The 19,773-nt window shown below is 47.0% G+C and overlaps 1 protein-coding gene across 1 annotated transcript in view; it reads left to right on the forward strand.

Moving 5' to 3' along the window:
• Positions 1-19,773, forward strand: part of SLC6A17 (solute carrier family 6 member 17) — a 304,194-nt gene that overhangs the window by 275,330 nt on the left and 9,091 nt on the right. Inside the window, exons 10-12 of the mRNA XM_086920393.1 lie at positions 6,400-6,592; positions 10,321-10,480; positions 12,178-12,340. Of these exons, the coding sequence (XP_086776519.1) occupies positions 6,400-6,592; positions 10,321-10,480; positions 12,178-12,340 (516 nt within the window). The remainder of the gene's footprint in view (positions 1-6,399; positions 6,593-10,320; positions 10,481-12,177; positions 12,341-19,773) is intronic.

Consider the following 19,773-nt stretch of genomic DNA (forward strand, 5'->3'; position numbering starts at 1 on the left):
AAACCGCGCATGGCCACCTTGAGTGACACTGTGGTGCTTGGTAAATCGGAGGTAACTCAAGGCAGCACAAGTCCCTGCTTTGCATTACTCCGCCCAGGGAGGCGTTCCATGTGTGGAGCGAGGGTGTTCGCACCCATGGATTTTGGTGCATTCTTAGACTTAAAATTGAGTGGTATGTTATGTTATGTTATGTTATTAAGTCATTTATTGAGCGCACTAACACTGATTAGTTTCTTGGCGCTAAAATTGACAGTAACACAAACCGGGGTGGAAAAGGTGGATTAAAAAGCTTGTTTAAAAAGCAAGGTCTTCAGTGCTTTCCGAAAAGGTAGAAGGTCTTGGCAAGATCGGATCTCCAGGGGAAAGGTGTTCCATAGGGAGGGGGCTAGTGTTGCAAATCTACGTCCACCAGAACGTTTGTGTTTAAAGGGGGGGGGTCTGGAGCAGGGCTAGATGGAGTGAGCGAAGGTTACGGGAGGGGACGTGTCTGGTGATCAGTTGATTAATAAATTTAGGGCTTTTGCCATGTAATGACTTGAAGATCATACAACCTGCTTTAAAATAGCAGCGCTGCATGACTGGGAACCAATGCAACTTGATGAGAAGAGGAGTCGCCGCCTGCCATCTAGGTTGCTTGAGGATCAGCCTGGCAGCGTAGTTCTGCACCATCTGGAGGCGTTTAAGTAAATAGTTAGGGAGACCTAGGTAAATGGCATTCGCGTAATCCAGATGGGACAGGACGGTGGCGATCACAACCTGGGTAATCGCTTCAGGCGTTAGTAGTCGCCTGACCTTCCTGATTTTTTTTAGCTGGTAAAAGCATTTGGAGACCACTTGTCCCACTTGTGTTTTTAGTGAAAGATCACCGTCCACAATGACTCCAAGCGTTTTAGCCGAAGGTGATGGTTGCAGAGCTTGACCCAGGTCTGCAGGCCAATAGTGAGGGCCCCAGTACTTAGCACTGTCCCCCGTCAGTACCAGTTCAGTTTTACCTGGATTTAATTTCAGTTGATTTTGATCCATCCAGGATTTAATAAACCTCATGTTGACTGGAAATGACTCATAGAGTTTTCGGAGTTATCAATGGTGAAGAGTAGCTGCAGATCATCTGCGTAGTTAAAAACTCTCACCTGTTTGTCCCTCAAGGTTTGTATAAGGGGGAGTATGTATATATTAAAAAGATGAGGTGACAGGGAGAAGCCCTGTGGCACTCCACATGGGATGGCCTGTTTAACACCGGTCAGGTCCCCCAGGCGCACCGCTTGGGAGCGGTCCTCCAAAAAGGACCTCAGCCATCAGGCCGCCAAGCCCTGTATACCGGTCTGTCCGACACGGTCGATCAAGATGTTGTGGTCGACCGTGTCGAACGCGGCCGACAAGTCCAGTAGCACCAGGGCCTGGGGAGAACGTCTTTCTGCGCAGTCTCGGAGTGTATCCAGAACTGCGGTGACCACTGCCTCCGTAGAGTGTGCTGGCCGGAATCCGGCCTGATGAGGGTCAAAGCAAGAGGACTCCTCCAGGAAGTTGGAGAGGTTTTTCGCCACGTGTGCCTCTAGAATTTTCGCCAGGTAAGGCAATAGGGAGATAGGCCTGAAGTTTGCCTTGCATCCAGGATCCGCCCCGGGTTTTTTTAATAGGGGTATAACCGTGGCTTCTTTAAAAATAGACGGGACAATGCCCGAAGAAAGGGAGTCATTTAAAAAGGCAAGAATAGGGGTTGGGAAAGTGGAGAAACATTCTTTCGAGATGCGAGGGGGACAGATATCCAGTGGGGAGCCAGATTTGACTCTCGTCATTATTTCAAGGAGCTGATCATAGGTTATAGGTTGAAAGTTGGTAAGAGTGGCAGAGCCTGTCCTTATTGCCATACCAGTCGTGAGTGGGGCCTTCGGTTGGGGAATGCTAGTTTTTATGTCTGTGATTTTGTCACTAAAGTAGGAATTGAGTGAATCACACAGACACTGGGTGGGGATTACTTTAGGACGAACATTCTCCAGATTGGTCAGTTCATTGAAGACAGAGAAAATATCTTTGGATTTATTTGATGAGTCCAGAATACGAGAAGAAAAATACTCCAACTTTGCAGCAGAGATGGCATTCATGTATTCCTTCCTCGCCCTAGTATATTTGTTTTTTTTCTCAGTGTAATAGTCACGACGCCACAGGCGTTCGCGCTGACGGAGAGCCAGTTTACTGTTCTTCAACTCGGCAGAAAACCATCTGTTAGCATCTGTGCGCCGAGCAAGTTTAATTTTTTATATGGGGCATGGAGATTGCTGGCCGTTTGTAGCCAATCGGTTAGAGAAGAAACTGACAGGTTTATGTCACTATCCAAAGAAGGGACATCGTTAGCTAATGACTGTAAAAAAGCAGTCTTATCCATAGCGTTCCAGTTCCTAGCTAGTCTGCCAGCATTTGGCACAGTGGTTCTGTTATGGGTGACATGAATCTCAAATTTAAGGATCATATGATCTGACCACAGGCAAAGCAGGGTAAGCGGGGGGGTCACGCAAGTAGTGTTAGACAACACGTGATCCAATATATGTCCTTTTTCATGAGTGGGGGAGAGCACCAATTGTTTGAAGTTGAGGTTGGACAGAAGGTCAGTCAGTTCCGCTGATTGAGAGCCCTCTAAAGGATCCTTGTACCAATAGTTGAAGTCGCCTACTAACATAACCCTGGTGTAGTCCAGAGCTAGGTTGGCAACCTGCTCACTAAATGCCATGGGGAACAATGGCATTGAGGTGGGTGGTCTGTACAGCAGAACGCATGCTATAGTCCTGTGAGGGGTGACAATTTTTAGTACAAGGTTATCCGTGTTGGCTAGTGTCAAACAGGTAAGACTGGTGACCTCCAGGCTGGAGTGGATAATGGCCGCAACTCCACCTCCTCCTTTCGCACTTGCGCGGTCTGCCTGGATAATATAGTAGTCAGATGGAAGAGCTGCTATGATATCAGGTGCCAAGGTAGGAGATAGCCATGTTTCTGCCAGCAGAAGGATGTCAGGTTTTTCCGTGGCGAGTAGCAGAAAGATATCCATTTGATGTTTAACAAGGGAACGGGTGTTGAGGTAAAGGATAGAGAGCGTATTGAGGGGTGGATTGGGCGTAGCTAAACATGCCGCACGGGTGGAAAGGTGACAGCCTTGGCGCAAAATACCATGCTTACAAAGCAGATGGAGTGTGTCCTTTGATAGGAGTAGATGATCGTTGTTCTTATTGCGCTCCAGGAGGTCAGCCCTGGAGTAATGGAAAGATTGGGTATTGTGGGGTGCCCCTAGTCCCGGTCGGTCGCGGACGGGCGCAGACGGGCTTTCCTTAGGCGCGCCTTTGGCGCCCCATCGTCGCGCCCGCTGCGCTCGTCCGCTGCGCTTCCGAGGGAAGCACATGATTTATGGGAAAACGGCGTGGTGATCGGTGGGCGTGGCCTCTGAGGGGGCGTGGCCTGCGGTCTGCGCGAGGCGCTGGAAGCGTTCCACGCCTTGTTACAAGGTAGCGATTAGTCCGCCTTTCAAGCGTGAGAGGTGGGGGTGAGTGAGTTATTTTAAAAATACACAAATAACACAGCAAGATTAAAATGATAACCTCCCGGCTTTTCGCCTCAGGAGTGTCTCACAGCAGGTAGGATCGCTCGCATTCAGCGTCCCTTTATGCTGACGATCGGTGGGCGTGGCCTCTGAGGGGGCGTGGCCTGCGGTCTGCGCGAGGCACTGGAAGCGTTCCACGCCTTGTTACAAGGTAGCGATTAGTCCGCCTTTCAAGCGTGAGAGGTGGGGGTGAGTGAGTTATTTTAAAAATACACAAATAACACAGCAAGATTAAAATGATAACCTCCAGGCTTTTCGCCTCAGGAGTGTGTCACAGCAGGTAGGATCGCTCGCATTCAGTGGTAGACATGAGAATGTGTAAAAATACTATGCCATCTTAGGGAAGGCGGAACGAGGGCAGTATGTTTATTTCTCCTCTTTTTTTTCCTTTCTACGTGTGTAGCACTCGTAGAAAGAGGAAAGAGCCTCAGAGGATTGTTTTTGTGCAGGAATGTGTCTCTTCCGGCACAAACACAATCCTGCCTACAACACAAGCACCCTTACACCACGACAGAAGGTTGCCTGCATTAGCACAAGGCAGAACATTGTATGGCAGCACAAGGAAAGGACAGGAATGTGCCAAACAGTGTTAAATATGGCACATTCCTGCCCTCTCCCCTTCTCGTAGGGCAGGTCAGTAAGGTGTCTTCCTGAGCTGTGTTGCATTGACGTTTGATACATCTGGCCTGGGGCTTTTGCTGGGGAATCAGACTGTGTGGCTTAAGAGAACATGGGACAATTAAATCAAAGGCATGAAAATCAATAAACTACTTTGAAAAAATGAAGTGGCATCATGGTGCTAAGCTTGCACAGGGGAGGGGGCAGATAACAAGCTGTAAGAGCTAACACAACTGAGCTTTCATGAAAAGGATATGATCATTAATGCAGGGATGTAACTAGTGGATGAAGAGAAGTGACATTCGACTCTGGGTGCTAAAGATGTGAGGAAAAAGTGACCGCCTCAATGAAAGCCTCTGAACCGAGGCACTGACGAAAGAAGCGTAGAAGCTGATCGAAGAACACTAGGACCAGGAAAGGTAAAGGCAGAGTTTTGTCTTCTAAGAAAGAGGATTCTGAGAAAGGGAACTGAATTTATTTAGGCTTCAGCCATGTCTTACTGTCAGATTGTGTTTGTTTTGAAGCTTATTGGTAATAATATCAGGACACCCAAGTTAGATCAAATTAGAGGAGTCCTACCTAGATGAGAAAAGCATACTAGTCACATTGACATAGATGAACCATCTCTTTTCAGCAGCTTAACATAAATGACGTGGGGTGACACCACTGCACTAGTCTGGACCCACAAAGGGACTTCTATATCGCACTTAACGACAAGAGTCTTGAAAACCTCAGCTGGATCAGTGTTATGTTATGTTATGTTATTTTGTGTCTTTTATAGCGCTCGGCTACTCAAAAGAGTGTCCCGGCGCTTTATTGACAAGCTGAAAACGCTAAACACAACAAACAGATAAAAAAACAGGTCAATAAGGCAAAAATCTAGGAGGCAAAAAGCCAGTGGTGGTAAACCAAGATCCCAGATCATGGCCAAGGGCCACCAGGTATTACTAATATTACTCGACAACAGGACCTAGGTCGAATCTGCATTTGATCTGTCAAAAGTTGTAATTCTTCTAAGAGTTCATGGTACATTTAGTTGTTCTTTTCTTAACAACAGTCAATGTAGCCAAATGATTGGATACAGATGACCAAGGAATTGGTATAAATATTAAAGAATGTAGGAGAAAAAGCTGAGCCGTGGGAAATATGACAGGACGTCGGATTTGAGTGAAAGTGGGAAGTGAGAAACCCAAGAAAGTGAACGGTCAGTGAGAAGAGAACAGAACCAATTGAGTGCTGTGTGTCTACGTAGTTAGTGGATTTCCTTGCGGCTGAAATTCCAGAGCGAGCTGAACTTTTCTGACATTCCAGTTATGGCTGGATGCAGGGAGATAGATCTGAAATTGTGAGGATCGGATGGATATCAAATTGTCTCAAGAAACAACCTCCAGCCAATATGTTGTGTCTTGTGCTTTGCTTCAAATAGAGAGTATCATCGCATCATTCCCAGTTATCACTGGCAGAGAAATCCTGCCTCTGTGAGCACAAAACAGCAGACCTGGAACTTTTCCATCCGGAATCTTATTTTTCACAGTCTGACCAACTTGTCCTATTCTGTTGAGCATTTATCCGAGCACGGGTGCATGATGACTCTCTCATAAAGACTTCTCCCTGTCCTGATGATGATCTCTTCCATGTCTGAGAATTAGAAGCAACACATCGACTCTATAAAGCCCACCGAATGAGCATGATGAACGCCAGCAACTATAAGGACACACAATTGGCCTCTATGATGATACGACGTCTCTTTCAATTTTATTTGGACATGTATACGCTGACTGAGCATCACGTTCACTGCGCTGTCTGCACTTTTCACTATTTGTTTGTCTGCCATCATCTGCAAAAATCCTATGACATAAGATGAAATTGTTAATGAAGAAAATCTAAATATGAAATAATACACCAGTGAGTTGTTTTATTAACAGTACAGGTCATTGCTTTCAGTAATATTGCATATATTTCTGTTGTTTTGAACACAGCTATTAACGAACCAGTGCTAACACTTTTGAAATGGTTTCTGTGTGATTGTCGCCTTTGTGTTTTTATTCATTCTAAAACGCTCTTCCTCCCGCACCCCATTGGCTGCCAGGGTGGTGTCTTCTTTCACTCTGATGCTCTGGCCCCTCCTTCGACCATGGAATGCCTTTTAATGTCTTCCTTCAGACTGATCTCTCCATTCCTCTCGCTTTTCGTAGGCTGTACAAGGCACCGGGCTGGCGTTCATTGCCTTCACGGAAGCGATGACGCACTTCCCTGCCTCTCCATTCTGGTCCGTGATGTTCTTCCTGATGCTGATCAACCTGGGTCTGGGCAGCATGATTGGCACCATGGCAGGCCTCGTCACACCCATCACCGACACCTTCAAGGTGCGCAAAGAGCTGCTGACAGGTATGTGATACTCATTACTGACAGGCCATGGGGCCACCTGCTGCAGGGGTCCCTGGAGCCCCAGCCGACGTAGGTGTGCTGGAGTACCTCAGCTTTTACTGCTGGGCGCCACATCGCTGCTTGCTGTGCATAAGCGCAAAAGTCCTGCTTCTCCGTGTCTGCCGCCCGTGTGCCGGCCGCCCTGCTTGCTCCGCGTTCACTGCGTATAATCATCCTCTTCAGGTGCGCCGAACGATTTCGGTTTGCCTGTGGTGCGTTGGAGACCCCATAACTAGGGAGACCAGGCGTCCCCGTTTTGCCGGGACGGTCCCAGTTTTTAACCAGCTGTCCTAGCAAATTGCAAGAAATGTAGCTCATGTCCCGGTTTTTAAAGAGGGTCGACTGAAAATGGTGGGAGGTGTTTTTTATGTTTTACAAAGTAGCGATAATTAGCAGTTGTTTCAAGAAAGCAATTAAATTACCAGGCAAGCTACTGGGTTTAAAAATTGCATTTTATGTATGTTCTTACTGCTTGTTCTGTAATTCTCTGCCGAGGAGCGCTCTCATCGCTTTAAGTAAAATTGTAGTCCTTCTTCTATTTTTGTGAAATATCCCAGTTTTTGGCTTTAAAATTCGGGTCACACTACGCCATAACAGCTTTAGTTGTACTGTGAATCCCAATCCTGCACGTCTGCTGCAGATTGCTGCAGGTGTGCTGTTGGACAGCTGTCTGCTGCGGGTGTGCTGGAGAACGCCAACCTGCAGGTGTGCGGATAACCAGCTGCATGGTTTCTGTATGGCGGAGAATCCTGTAGCTGGGCTGAGAAACCTAGCCTGGTTCAGCTGGGCTGAGAAACACACCCTGGTGCAGCTGAGCTGAAAAACACACCCTGGTGCAGCTGGGCTGAGAAACACACCCTGGTGCAGCTGGGATGAGAAACACACCCCGGTGCAGCTGGGCTGAGAAACACACCCCGGTGCAGCTGGGCTGAGAAACACACCCCAGTGCAGCTGGGCTGAGAAACACACCCCAGTGCAGCTGGGCTGAGAAACACACCCCAGTGCAGCTGGGCTGAGAAACACCACACCCCAGTGCAGATGGGCTGAGAAACACACCCCGGTGCAGCTGGGCTGAGAAACAAACCCTGGTGCAACTGGGCTGAGAAACACACCCCGGTGCAGCTGGGCTGAGAAACCCCTGGTACAGCTGAGCTGAGAAACACACCATGGTGCAGCTGGGCTAAAAAACACACCCTGGTGCAGCTGGGCTGAGAAACACACCACGGTGCAGCTGTACTGAAAAACACACCCTGGTGCAGCTGGGCTGAGAAACAGAATTCAGGTGCAGCTGGGCTGAAAAACACCCCCGGTGCAGCTGGGCTGAGAAACACTAAGCATGGGTGAATTTTGCGAATTGGCAATTCGCGAATTTGCGGATTTACGAATTGGCAATCCGCAAAATTGGTGAAGTGTGGCTCACTGGTTAGAGGAGGCAGACCCAGAAGCAGAGGTCAGACCCGGGACCAGGGTTCAATTCCCGACGCGGCAGGGTCTTGAGCCCAAATGTCCACGGACTCGATAATTCTCGCTTCGGTGCCCACTCGAATCATGGGTTCACACTCTGCAACTCTGGGAATTAGCTTGCTTAATCTCCACAACGCCCCCCCCCGCGGCGGGATGCCTGGCTTTCACCTTGGGGATGCCCAGTACGGGTTATCTCACAGGGAAAAAGCCAGGACGGGTTCCCAAGGCAAGCGTCGAGATGCCCCAGGGTAAGTCGAGCGCTATATAAGACTACAAAAAAACAAAAAAAAATCGCGAATTCGCGCGAATTTTTTTATTTTTGAGTGTTCGCGAGGCGCTTAGCAATTTCGCGGTTTTTTTTTTGCCTGCTTAATCACTGCCACCCTCTTGTTTTTTATGCCCATCTGCCCTCTGTACTACTTGTTTCTGTGCCCTTCTGCCCTCTGCCCCACTCATTTTTTGTCCCCTTCTGCCCTCTGTCCCACTTTTGTGCCCTTCTGCCCTCAGCCCCACTTAGAATGGTGCCGGCAAACTTCCAGCGCCATTCTAAAATAGCTAGAAATAGCTTCAACAGGAAGCACTAATACATAAAGTAAAGCAGGTGCTCCAGTTGAAGGTCAAATTAAGTTACACAATCATTAATCACCCCAAGTTTGGGGTGATTAATGATTGTGTAACTGAATTTGAGCAGCACCTGCTTTACTTTATCTATTAGAGCTTCCTGTTGAAGCTGACTTTTGTAACTATTTTAGAATGGCTCTGGCAGCTTGCTGGCGCCATTCTAAAAGAGTTACAAAAGTCAGCTTGAACTTTTGATCCAATCCGTTCCATTCGCGGATTTCCGTTCGCGGATTTTGCGGGAAATTCGCGAATGTCGCGGATTGCGAATTTACTGAAAATCCGCGAGCGGAACGGATTTTCCGCTCATGCTTCAGAAACACACCTTGGTGCAGCTCGAATGAGAAACACACTGTGGTGCAGCTCGGATAAGAAACACACCCTGGTGCAGCTGGGCTGAGAAACACACCCAGGTGCACCTGGGCTGAGAAACACGCCCTGGTGCACCTGGGTTGAGAAACACCCCCTAGTGCAGCTGGGCTGAGAAACACACCCGTGTGCAGCTTGGATGAGGAACACACCCTGGTGCATCTCGGATGAGAAACACACCCGGTATAGCTGGGCTGAGAAACACACCCCAGTGCAGCTGGGCTAAGAAACACCCCCTGGTGCAGCTGGGTTGAGAAACACACCCCGGTGCAGCTTGGATGAGGAACACACCCTGGTGCAGCTCGGCTGAGAAACACACCCCAGTGTAGCTGTGCTGAGAAACACACCCCAGTGCAGCTGGGCTGAGAAACACACCCTGGTGCAGCTGGGCTGAGACATATAGCTTCCTGATTAGTGCCTGTAAACCGCATCTGCTGCATGTCTTACTGATGCCATTAAACTATCCAATAGGGGCGTGCAGGACGGCGTGAGAACACTACTGTACGTCTGTTGCCCGATGGCTTAATGCTCAGTAACAATTAGAGGATTTTATTTGGTCATGCACCAAATATATTTCTAGTTCAGTTTCCTTGATCTGACCTAATTAAAAGTGTGTGTGTGTGTGTGTGCGCGCGCACGTGTGTGTATGCTTTTTGCCATAGCTGATTATATGCTTTTTCCAGATGGCCAGTGATGAGAGGATCAGGCGGCCAGTTTTGAGTTGTCCCGGTAATTATGCTTTGTCAGACAGCCTAGTTTGAAATGTCTCATTTGTACCTGTATTGTGTGTCTCAGATTAATTATCCAGAATATTTTTGATAGCCCAATCAGGGTTTTCACAAATGCCCCAGTTTGCACTTAGACATACCTACATGACACTTTTTATATTGTTCTAGATGCCCTAGTTTGGGCTGTCTGGTTGACCAAGCTTGAGTTGTCCAAGACGGCCCACTTGGGGTTGACCCAGATAGCCATGAATTGAATGGTCGAGTAAAAGGTTTTTTTCCAATGGCCCACTTTTTCTGTACCAGATGGCACAGATTGGCTGCCAAAGATGGCACAGTTTGAGTTGTCCTAAATGTGCAGGTATTCGTTGTTTCTGATGGACCAGTTTTGGTCATCCCAGTAGGTCCACTCTTGGTTGTCCAAAAGGCCCACCTTTAGGTTTACAGACTTTGTTGAGTGATGTTTTCCATTTTTAATTTTCTCTCTAACTTTCCCTCTGCTTCTCTCTACAGTCGGCTGCTGTATTTTTGCCTTCCTGGTCGGTCTGATCTTCGTCCAGCGCTCAGGCAATTACTTTGTGAACATGTTTGATGACTACTCAGCGACGCTACCGCTCACCATTGTGGTTATCCTAGAGAACATTGCGGTGGCCTGGGTTTATGGGACGCAGAAGTAAGAGGGACACACTTTTTATCTGTGCACTCCTGAGCTCTAGTCTCCTAATATGTACACACCTTTAGTAATTCACTGGCAACCCCAACCTGTACACACCCGAGTAATGCATTCCCACTGTGAACTACAAAACAGTTCAATCTCTTCCAAGCTAGAGACTTTCATGGCACACATGCTTCAGCAGACCATTTCACAGCCGCGCACCACCACAAAGTTGTTCAGTCTCCAGGACTACAGCTCTGATTTACGCACTCGGGAGTTCTGTACTTTAAAGAAGTGCATGGATGACCCAGGCATCCCTACATCAGCTAGGCATTCCAAAGCCTCCTTGCTTGGATTCCTGGAGCCCTTTCTCTCCTATCCTTCAGCCAACATCACCTCCCTGGAGCCTTTCAGATGAACAGTCCACCAGCCAGTCCATTAAAATGTTAGAGAACCAAACAGTAATTTGCATATTTGGCTTACAACCGGACACCCACTTATCCAAACAACCAGTTAGTTGTTGTTAACCAATCAATTGGTCAACTGGCAAGCAAACAATCAGTTACACTTTACAGTCAATCAGCCAGTCAATGAGGCATTAACCAAGCTAGCCAACTAACTTATCACCTGTCACCAGCCTGTCAGGAGGTGGATTAGCTAGCTATTAATCTGTCCATGTAGCTGGCAAGCCAATCAGTCAATAAACCTTTCATCCACCGAAGACCAAGCAAAGTACTGTCAGTTAATCACTCAAACAGTCAATCATACAGCCTCTTAAATGGCAAAACAGCCAACCAGACATGCTTCCAGCTGGTTAGATACTAAATTTTCCAGTTAGCTATTTAGTCAATAATATATCTATCCAACAATAATTCCACCCAGTCATACACCTATATATCCGTCCATCCAGTCACCCAGCCAGCCATGCAACTAACCTCTCATTCACCCGTGCCTCCAGTCTCTTACCAGCTAGAAAATCATGCAAACCACCAGCTATTCAGCCAGCTACCCAGTAAAACTGACAGCCACGGGGTTAGACATTCAGATTCAACTTGCCATTCATACACTCAATCAGCAATCCAGCCAGTTAGTCACTGAACCAGCCACAGAACAAATAGCCAGTCAGCTAGTAAGTCATTCAACCTATCATTCAGCCAGTTAGACAATCACTCAACCAGCTAGCCAGTCAGGCAATCAACTAGTCTGTTTTACAACCAACCACCAAGCCATCTAGTTGTAGAGTCCATCACTCGACCAGCCAGCCATTCAGCTTGTAAGTCAGTCATTTAGTCATCTAAACATCCAGTCAGTCACCCTGTATCGGACTCACCAAGTGGACATGAAGTTTTGATTGAGGGAGCTATTATCATTGGCCGCCCCTTACTTATAATTGGCCAACATTTTCTCTTTCCACAATGCCATCGTCTGGGGAATGCCTAACCTTGTTTAAGAGATACCTATCTTCATTGACACTTCATGCGTTCTATCTGTGTCCATCTCTGACTTCCCTCTGCTTCACTTCTGAAAATGTGTGCCTCCTTCCTGATGGCCAGCACCTCCATGCATACTTGTATTGCTAGCCAAACTTTCTTGCCTCGTCCTTAAACTTGAGTATCTTTGTCTTGACCTCGTGTGGCTCTTTGTTGCTTCTGATGTTCTTCTCTCCTAATCTTTGGTGCCTCTATCTGAACTTGTGTCTTTTCTTTTCTTTCCAGATTCATGGAGGAGTTAACAGAAATGCTGGGCTTCCGCCCCTACATGTATTACTTCTATACGTGGAAGTACATCTCTCCAATCTGTATGGCTGTGCTGTTGTTCTCCTGTGTTATCCAACTGATAAGAACACCACCAGGCTACAGTGCCTGGATCAGTGATCTGGTGAGTCCATGATTCCACTCCAACATCTTCACCAGGAATGATAAATTATTGATTATTGTTATTATGAACTTGTAGTGTGCACAGCTGCCACAAAGGATTTCCTGGCACAGGGAATACAAAAGGAGCAATTGCGGGGTTAAAAGAACCATGTTATTAGGTCTTTTCGAAAAGCAAGGAGAGATATTGGGAACCAAATCTGTGAAGTGGATCTTAGGAGTCAGGAAGGATAATAAAGATGGACTAAGTGACCAAGGTATTTCGGAGCAGGTCCAGTTTTAATTCTAAACCTATAACAGAGGACCTTGAACTACATATGGTTCGAGACTGCCAGCCAATGTAGGTCACGGAGAACGCTGGAAACCGAGTTATAGTTTGGAAGGCGATAAAGAAGTCTGGCCCCAGCACGAGTAGCAGTCTATGGATCGTAGCTATATCAGCTCCCAGGTGTAAAACATTGTCATAGTCTAAACAAGGGAAGACAAGGGCCTGGATCACGGACCCCTGAGCTGAGAAAGGGATCAGCCATCATTTATTTTTAGCCATTCAAGTACAGCACAGCAAAGCAGGTGGACACCATCTTAGCCACTTGTTGTTTCATGGATAAAGCCTTGTCAAGGATGAAACCCACATTTTTAACACTGTGAGAAGGAACAGGAGGGGTGCCAAATTTAGCGGGCCAATGCTGCAGCCCCCAGAGATCAGGCCTTTTTCCTAAAATCATGATTTCGGTTTCGGCCCCCTTCAGCTTGAACAAATTATGCTGCATCCAAAAATAGATTTTGCTCAAGCCTGCACTAAAATCAGATGGCCCGTGACCCTTCACTGGCGAGAGGGAGAACAGGATCTGGGTGTCATCTGCATAGGAGAAGAGGGACATCCCAGCGTTTCCAACCACCTCCGTTAGAGGACGAATGTAAATATTGAGCAGTTCAATACAGAGCCCTGTGTAACTCCATAGGTGGAGCCGTGAAAATTAATCCTGGCCTGGGAGGAGGAGACCTGGAAGGTTCGGCCCGTGAGAATGGTGTGAAGCCACTACAGGGCTGTTTCCCCAAGACCCAGTGTCTGCAATTCCCCCAAAAGAATCTGGTTGGACACTGTGTTAAATGCAGCACTGAGATCTAAGAGGATGAGAGCCACAGTGTCACTCTCATCCAAGCAGTGCCTTAGTGTCTCTGTCATTCCCAGAAGGGTGGATTCAGTGGGAAAGCCAGCCCTGAACCCAGTCTGAGAAGGATGAAGAAAATTATAGGACTCCACAAAGGATGACAGGCATTAACATGCCTCTCCAAAATTTTGGGTAGATGGGAAGCAGAGAAATAGGACGGAAATTGGAAAGGTTGGAAGAATCCAAGTTTGCTTTCTTTAGGGGAAGGACTATAGCATGTTTCCATCTGTGGTGGATAACCCCTTTCTTAAAAGAGGTGTTGAGAAGATCCATTAGCACTGATAGTAAGGAGGGATCAAGCTGAGGCAGCAGATGGGAAGGGAGATGGTCAAGAGGAGAACCTAATTTGGTGGTCTGAAGTATGCGGTTGAAGGATACTATATCCAGTGGGGGCAAAGTGTCCAGAAGTGGTTGAGGGGCAACTGCAGAGATGGAACCAAGGTTCTGCCTGGTATTGGACGAGTAGGTCTTGTCCAATTTAGCTCCTTGAAGGCCGTTACTCACCAACTGGGTGTATGTATTAACAACTTTGGGGCAGATTTACAAGTCCCTTATGACACTTTTATGCCGCCGTTGCGTCAATTTTGTGACGCGGCAGCAGCATAAACCACTATTTACAACGTGACACATCTAGGCAGATGCATCATGTTGTAAAGCACTGCACCACATGAAACCTGCGCCAGGTTTCAAGTGGGCATTCCGTCGCAGTGTGGGCGTTCCGTCGGAGGAAAGCCTCGGAAAAGTGATGCAGCGAAATCTACAAGATTTCACTCAGTCACTTTTCCGATGCCGCTGCGTCAAAACCTTGCGCCTGCTTGAAGGCGTGGCGCAGCATGTTGGGGATAGGCGGGGTTGGAACAGTGCGTTGTGCCCGCAACATGATTCTCGCACTGCGCCAACCTTATGCCGGCACATACGTGCACCACGGCTCACTGCATTGTAAATGCGGCGCATTCATGGTGGCGCACGGGTAGTTTTGTGTGACGCATCTTTCTTGGCACATCCCTGCTGATTTGCAGGGATGCTCCAGAAGTTGTAAATCTGCCCCCTTGTCGTTAAAAAAGAGAGCAAGTGCCTCACATTGCTGATGGAAGAGAACTGTGATGGGCACCAACTGTCCAGGGTCAGAGAGTTGCTTTACCACCTTAAAAAGAGTTTCGGCACAGTTTTGGGCCTTCAAAATCTTTTGAGAGTAGAACTCGACTCAGGCCAATCTACAAAGACTGTGGTAGGCTTTTAAAGCATTTTTATAGGTGGTTTTGGCATCTTCAGTATAGGATTTTCTCCAATGCCTTTCTAAGGCCTTCTCATGCCTTAGCATATCATTAAACCACCGTGCAGGGGGCAACACGCACCTCAAATGTTTAGCTGCGAGCGGAGGACACTTTTCCACAGCTCCCATAAGCCAGATGTGGTCACATTCCTGATCACTGATGGAAATAGGATCATGACCAGGTCGGAAGTCACAGAGAATTTTATTAAGAGTAGGAACATTCGTCGGACCAAGCTAAAGGGCTGGGGGGCAATTTTTCGGTCAGAAAAAATTGGATTGAGCAAGTGCCCCACCACATGCGTGGGGCAAAGATTACATAATCGCAGGTTGAGGTCCTCCAGGTCTACAATAAGCACTTTGCTAATAGTGCATTTGGGGTCTTCCAGGTGGAGATTCAAGTCTCCCAAAATAGTGAAAGCCAGCAGTGCCCTCCATGCTCCCCTGTAGCCACAGCATCATCATCCCTGTTTCTCCAGATGGGAGCTGCTTTGCCTGGCAAAAATCAGATACGCTGTGCCCACCCATGGTATACCCAGAGCTGGGCACTTTCTACATGCTTGCAGCAGAGTTGAGCACTTCTCCCTTTGTATCCTCAGGGAATGGCTTCACATGACTGATGACTGGGTTCCCTGCTCATTGGATGCAAATTTGAAGAGGTGCTTTACCCTGCCCTTTGCGCTGCACGGGTCTCCTTTGCCTGTGTCTACAGAGCAGCAAAGGACTGATGTACCCCAGAATACATAACATTGGGGCATGGAATCCACATTTACCGTGGTCCTTAGCAGCAAACAGATGATGGGTGGAAATATCTGAATCAATTTGAGCCCCTGGCAATTATTCTGGTGGTGGGATTTCACTCTGTCATTATGCAGCGCACCTCTACAATTACAGACAAAGCCCACTCATTTGCATCCAGGCCTCGAGCTCCCCCTAAAATGAACAATCTAGCCTGGCCAGATGGACACGATCCCTCTAAGCAGGAGCTCTAAGCAACCACAGACGTGTTCCAGCCTTGGTAGGTTTTACTAGTCAGGATCACATAGAAACCCGATGGTCCAGCAAGCTCAGGATTCACACAGGGTTTACCTGCAAGCATTGGGTGCTCAAGGGCTTGACTGAAAGGCGTCAATCAGTCTGCGCCATTCGTGCATATCCTGGGTGCATTCTAGACCTCGATTCTAGCTCCTGCTCATTGCTATTACTAACAAGATGCAGTCATAAGCAGATCATCCCTGGCTGTGCTCCAAAGGGGGGATAGTCCAGCCTTGGCTGTGGGGTGCTAGCCACTGTAAAGAGAAACAAAAGCCCCCTCGGATGTGCTGTGGCCTCTCTGGGCTGCAATGTTGATCAGTCTGGCACAGTGAAGACGGCTTGTCTGCCTACTCGGAGGGACTGTGGCCGGCAGCCTCCACTGAGCGTCTGACCCCTCTCAGGCTGGTTTCGTGTATACTGTCCATGTGAGTCATCCGAAGTCACGTGGGTGTTTCCAGGCGGGAGCCGGAAGCTTGCTGTGCCGGAAGGAATGAAGCTGCGCCTCATCCATGGCATTGGTTTTGTTCCGGTTCAGGAGTCACATATACCATTTCTTAGTCCTCAATTAGACAAATCAGATAAAATGCAGTAGTAGTTCTAAATAATTCAAATATTTAGATTCATCTAGTGTACGCTGCATAAGTCGTTTCTGAATATAACATTGGGTTGTTGAATGGGAAGAGCTGGGGGACCCCATTTTCCTGTACATGATCTTGAGTAGAGCAGACCTGCTCATTCACATTCTTCTTTGTACATAATGTTGGTTGTCTCATTTGGGATGTTGGCAGTGCTGTTGCATCACGTTCGCTTGTGCACAAAACGCTGGGATGTGATCAAGCAGAGAACTGCTGCCTCTATGCTCCATGTGTGCATTATGCTGTGGTGACTAGTAGAAAAGAGTTGTTTGCCAGATCCTTCTTTGTACATAATGTTCATTGACGTCATTTAGAGGCTGCCCCCTAGCTTGTCTCTTGCGACTGATGCCATGGAACTTTCATCCCAAGGCCTCAAAGGTGGCAAAGGTAGTGCCAAAAACAGAAGGTGGACAATGCACTGTTCCCTTAACATACTCGCATTGGGACATTACACATTATATTTTAAATCTGTAAAATACATTATTACACCAGTATAATGGGCACAGTGTTTAATACATCATTACCTGAAATACACAAAAATGCACATTTCTAAACAACTTGTTGCAATGTTTCATATTTATGAATATATGAAAAATTATGGGTCTGAACAAATCCTCAACTCTGTGCTTGGTGCGACTGATAGCACATTATAAGTGATGATAAATCAAAATGGATTAATATAGTTATGATTCAATGTATGGTTTATAAAATGTAATTCAGCTGGTCATGGCCACTATTGTTTTTCTAAATCTCTTTTGTCTGCGTCTTTGTGTGATTTATAAATACATTCTCTATGTCACGTGTACATTAGGCTTTAGTGATGTCAACTATTATGATATCATCAGGATTAATGTTATGTGATATATCATAGGATTCAGGGTCAAAGGTCATGTGATGTGGCTAAGGTCGAAGGGTGTATGATGCACACCCTCTACTGCCGGAATTCTGGATAAACGATGTCCATGATAACGTTGGGATTGAGATAGGTGTTGAATATAATGTTTGGGTGCATGGTAGACAAAAGCTGGTCAGCCGTGGTCCGTGCAGGTAACAGCGTTGGGGCCATGTAAGGGGGGATTTCGAGGGACGATGCAGAGGGAAAATTAATTATTTATTTAATTTCCCTTTGGCATCGTCCCTAGAAATCCCCCTTTACCCGGCCCCACCGCTGTTACCTGCACGGACCACGGCTGAAGCTGGTGTGCTCCATTTTGTGTACTTAGGAATGGGCCATGATATAGTGAGAAGGAAGCATACTCCATTCTTGGTTCATACAAAGTGGTGGATCGCTGGACAGAAAGACCTTCTGTTATCCCAGCCTCCATGTCTAGAACTGTGGGGGTGCTACAGATAAGAGTCTTCCCCATTTGCGCCTACAACTAAGGCATGGCAACGTGAATTATTTGCATACTCTTTCTGTTCATATCATTGGTTGTGTGACTGATGAGGAGAGGAGGTGTGTCCATTCTCCTTTTGTGTATAAATATTGATGTATCAGATGTAGAAGGGCTGAAGTATCACATTTTGCATTGGCAATGTTGGGGGTATGGGCAGGAGAAGAGATGGTGTACCTGGATATTTCTGGCCATAACGCTGGGTTGTGGCAATGGAAAGTGCTGGTGATCAGCAGACTGGATTGTAGTCAAGAGAAATGAAGCTGTACCATATTCTCTCTGTGCACATAATATTTGTGTGTTGGATGAAGAAGGTCCAATGCATCAAATTCTTCACAAAGCTACTATTGAGGTGGGATGGAGAAGAGCTGCTTTACCCCAACCTTCAAGTGTACATGATTACCTAATGTTGCAATGTGGGGCACAGAAGAGCAGGTGTACCAAGGTCTTCACATAGGAAAGGGAGTGCTATAACAATTGCTGGTACATTCTGTCTATGAAGGACAAAGTGTTGAGGTGTTTGACATAGAAGATCTGCTGTTTCTTATATACATAAAGCAGGGGTAGTAGACACAATAGAAATGGTGCTTCAAATATTCCTAGTTATTATATTGCATTGTGATATAGACATGCGCCCCATTCTTCATTGAAAATAATTCTGGGGTGTGAAACAGAGAAAGGTTGGAGCACCCCATTGCTCATTGTAAGAAATGTAGTTATAAGTTGAGAGTGGTGGAGGCCCCACTCAAACAGTAAACACAGTCCTTGTCATGGTAATCCACAAAAGTCAATAAATTAGCCTGTGCTCATCCCACTTGTAGCCTGGCACAAAGAAGTCAGGCTTTACCTAGAGGAAATGTGTAAAGTAGTTATGCATCACACAAACTGTAATAATGTAAAAACACAGCAAAAGAAAAATCCCAAAACAATTTATAGAAATAGAGTACATTTTAATAAATAAACTGACATTATAATGAATTAAATCCAATCAGTAGAACTGGGGTTATGAATTATTAGTGTTTGAGAGGCCCTGAGTTGCTCTGCGCCATACAGAACCCACCGGTCAAGAGCTGTGAGGTGCTGTGATGCGAGGTCTGGCACTGGGATGTATTCTGTTGCATTGTGCTCCATCTTTTCCAGTGAGGCCGCCGATCAGGAGCTCCAAGGTGTTGCGATGCAAGTTCCTAAGTATGGGTCTATCGTGCTGCGTCAGTTGCACTGGGAGGAGACACTCTGGCTCCAGCCAAGGGCATAGCACCTAGGGGGCACTTCCTGGGGATCAGGACTCACTCCAGCAGAGGCCACCAGCATGTAACAGGCAGGTCTAGATGGTGCTGGTGAGCTTGGCAGTTGATGGGCAGGCCTCTGGAGCTGGTTGTGCTCCTGTAGCTCACACAGGAGGCCAGCCAGCTAGCCCTTGGAGGCTCTTTGGTGGTTCTGAGTTCAAGGTAGCAGGTTCAGTATTCCTTTGCCTGTCAGCAGGGCAGTCCCCCTAACAGCAATGCAGTGTTTATTCTGTGTCTTCCACAGGTCCAGAAGTGATTCAAATTGGGGTCTGAGAGTACCACCTTTTTCCCTTAGTGCCAGCTTGAGTCTGGGAGGTGCTCCCTTTGTCTCCCCTTCCTCCTGCTTGGGTTTGGCTCCAAACTGTCTAGGTAGACAAAAGGCAAGGACAGGCCTGATGTCAAGTTACTTTGTGTGGGTTGTAGGCAAAATCCTTTGAAGTGTTAGTGTGACTGTATAATGTCTGTCTTCAGCCACCCTGGCAGCATGGCCCATCCTATCCACACCTAGCTTCTTTTGTCTCCATGTCTGGAAGGAATCAACAACCCAGCACAGGAGAGTCAGCCACAGAAAGGCACTGTTGGTTTGGATGAAAAATGCAAACTTTTTAAAAGTGGCATTTTCAGAACTGTTACTTAAAATCCAGG

This window comes from Lissotriton vulgaris, chromosome 5 (genome assembly GCF_964263255.1).
Source record: "Lissotriton vulgaris chromosome 5, aLisVul1.2, whole genome shotgun sequence".
Classification (NCBI taxonomy): domain Eukaryota; kingdom Metazoa; phylum Chordata; class Amphibia; order Caudata; family Salamandridae; genus Lissotriton; species Lissotriton vulgaris.